The 1,911-nt window shown below is 49.2% G+C and overlaps 1 protein-coding gene across 1 annotated transcript; it reads left to right on the forward strand.

The window, feature by feature from the left end:
- The first annotated feature begins 347 nt into the window (after nucleotides 1-347).
- On the forward strand, nucleotides 348-1,382 carry LOC101342943 (melanoma-associated antigen B2-like). Its single transcript, XM_004382876.1, has one exon. It carries the CDS (start codon nucleotides 348-350, stop codon nucleotides 1,380-1,382), a length of 1,035 nt encoding a protein of 344 aa, XP_004382933.1.
- The last annotated feature ends 529 nt before the right edge of the window (nucleotides 1,383-1,911 follow it).

Genomic DNA, 1,911 nt, shown 5'->3' on the forward strand with positions numbered 1-1,911 from the left:
ATATCATGGCCCTGAAAGAGTATGTAGAAGACCCCCCAATAACCCAGTAGAGAGAGTCCCTAGTGCCAGCCTGTCCCGTCACTCCAGTAAGCCCCAAGCAGGGCTGGCAGGCTGCAACCTAAGCCTTCCTCTGATTTTCTCTACAGGGGCCTGACCAGGACAATAGGAGCCTTGTGGGATCCTAGAGCAGCGCTCTTAAAGAATCCTGCAGAGGAGGTGGTTGTTAAAGCCAAGGAGGCATCTGTCTACTGCAGGGGCACACACCCTCTCAGCCTCCCTCCTCCAGTGGGCCTGCAACACCTGCCCTCCTTCCACACTCCTGCCTGCTGTCCTTGACCAGAATCATCATGCCTCGTGGTCAGAAGAGTAAGCTCCGTGCCCGTGAGAAACGTCGTCAGGCCCGAGGTGATGCCCATGGTGTCCAGGGTGCTCAGGCCACTGCAGCAGAGGAGGAAGGGTCCCCCTCCTCTTCCTCTCCTCCTTTTGGGGGTTCTCCCCAAAGCTCCCCTGCTGCTTGCATTCCCCAGGGGCCTCAGATAGGCCCATCCACCACCACTGCTGCTGCAGGTGCTTCAGGCACAAGAGCTGGTAGAGGGGCCAAGGGCCAAGATGAGGAAAGTTCAAGTTCCTCTGAGGCCCCAGCCCCGACTGAGAGGTCACAGAAAGACCCTCTAACCAGGAGGATGGTCATGTTGCTGCCGTTCTTGCTGCACAAGTACAAAATGAAACAGCCCATTATGAAGGGAGAAATGATGAGGATCATCAGTAGAAAGTACAAGGAGGATTTCCCTGAGATCCTGAGGAGAGCCTCTGAGCACTTGGAGGTGGTCTTCGGCCTTGACCTGAAGGAAGTCGACTCCAAAGGTCAATGCTATGTCCTTGTCAGCAAACTGGAGATCACCAAGGAAGAGAATCTGATTGGTGGCAGGGGGTTTCCCAGAAACGGGCTCCTGATACCTCTCCTGGGCATGATCTATACAAATGGCAACCAGGCCACTGAGGAGGAAGTGTGGGAATTCCTGAATGTTCTGGGGATCTACGATGGGAAGAGGCACTTCATCTTTGGGGAGCCCAGGAAGCTCATCACCAAAGATTTGGTGCAGGAAGAGTACCTGGAGTACCGGCAGGTGCCCAACAGTGATCCTCCACGCTACGAATTCCTGTGGGGTCCCAGGGCCCAAGCTGAACCCAGCAAGACAAAAGTCCTGGAGTTTTTGGCCAAGATCAAGCATACCAACTCCAGTGCCTTCCAAGCCCCCTATGAAGAAACTTGGAGAATTGAGGAAGAGAGTGGTGCAGGCAGAGAATGGGCCGGAGCTGGTCCTAATGTCAGGGCCAGGTCCAGTTTCAGGGGGAAATCCAACAGGTCCTCCCACCCCTAGTGAAGTCTGAGGCAGATTCTTCACTTTGTTGTTGCAAATGTCTGTTAACCTTCTAAGCAGTGGAGGCGAGGTGGGCCTGGAGGGAGCATATGAATGTCTTGTGTTCTGTTATACATGAGTAGCTTGTAGATTTAGCTCTTTTTTTTGTATTGTTTAAATGTTGTTCCATTTAATTGAAGGTTCATTTAGATTCAGAATCTAAATTCACCCTCATATATTTATTGCTGTTTTTCAAATTTAAAAGTAAGAGTATTGTGTAAAACAAATTGAAAATCGTTGAATCTTTTTTTGTCATCCATAACTAGTTAATGTGATAATGGAGTAGTGATATCCTTGGAAATATTAAAGTTCACAACAATTAGTTGGGATCACAAGATAGAGGTGGAAAAATATAAAAGGTGGTGAAGTCTTGGTTTCCCTTATTCCTTTTGGTGAAAGTAAAACACACATGTGCCCTGATTGTTTAACTTATTCAAGAATGTGGGAGAAAATAAATCGTGATGATTTAACCTCTTGTCCCCTGGCTTTT

This window comes from Trichechus manatus, unplaced genomic scaffold (assembly GCF_000243295.1).
Source record: "Trichechus manatus latirostris isolate Lorelei unplaced genomic scaffold, TriManLat1.0 scaffold00100, whole genome shotgun sequence".
In the NCBI taxonomy this organism is placed as follows: Eukaryota; Metazoa; Chordata; class Mammalia; order Sirenia; family Trichechidae; genus Trichechus; species Trichechus manatus.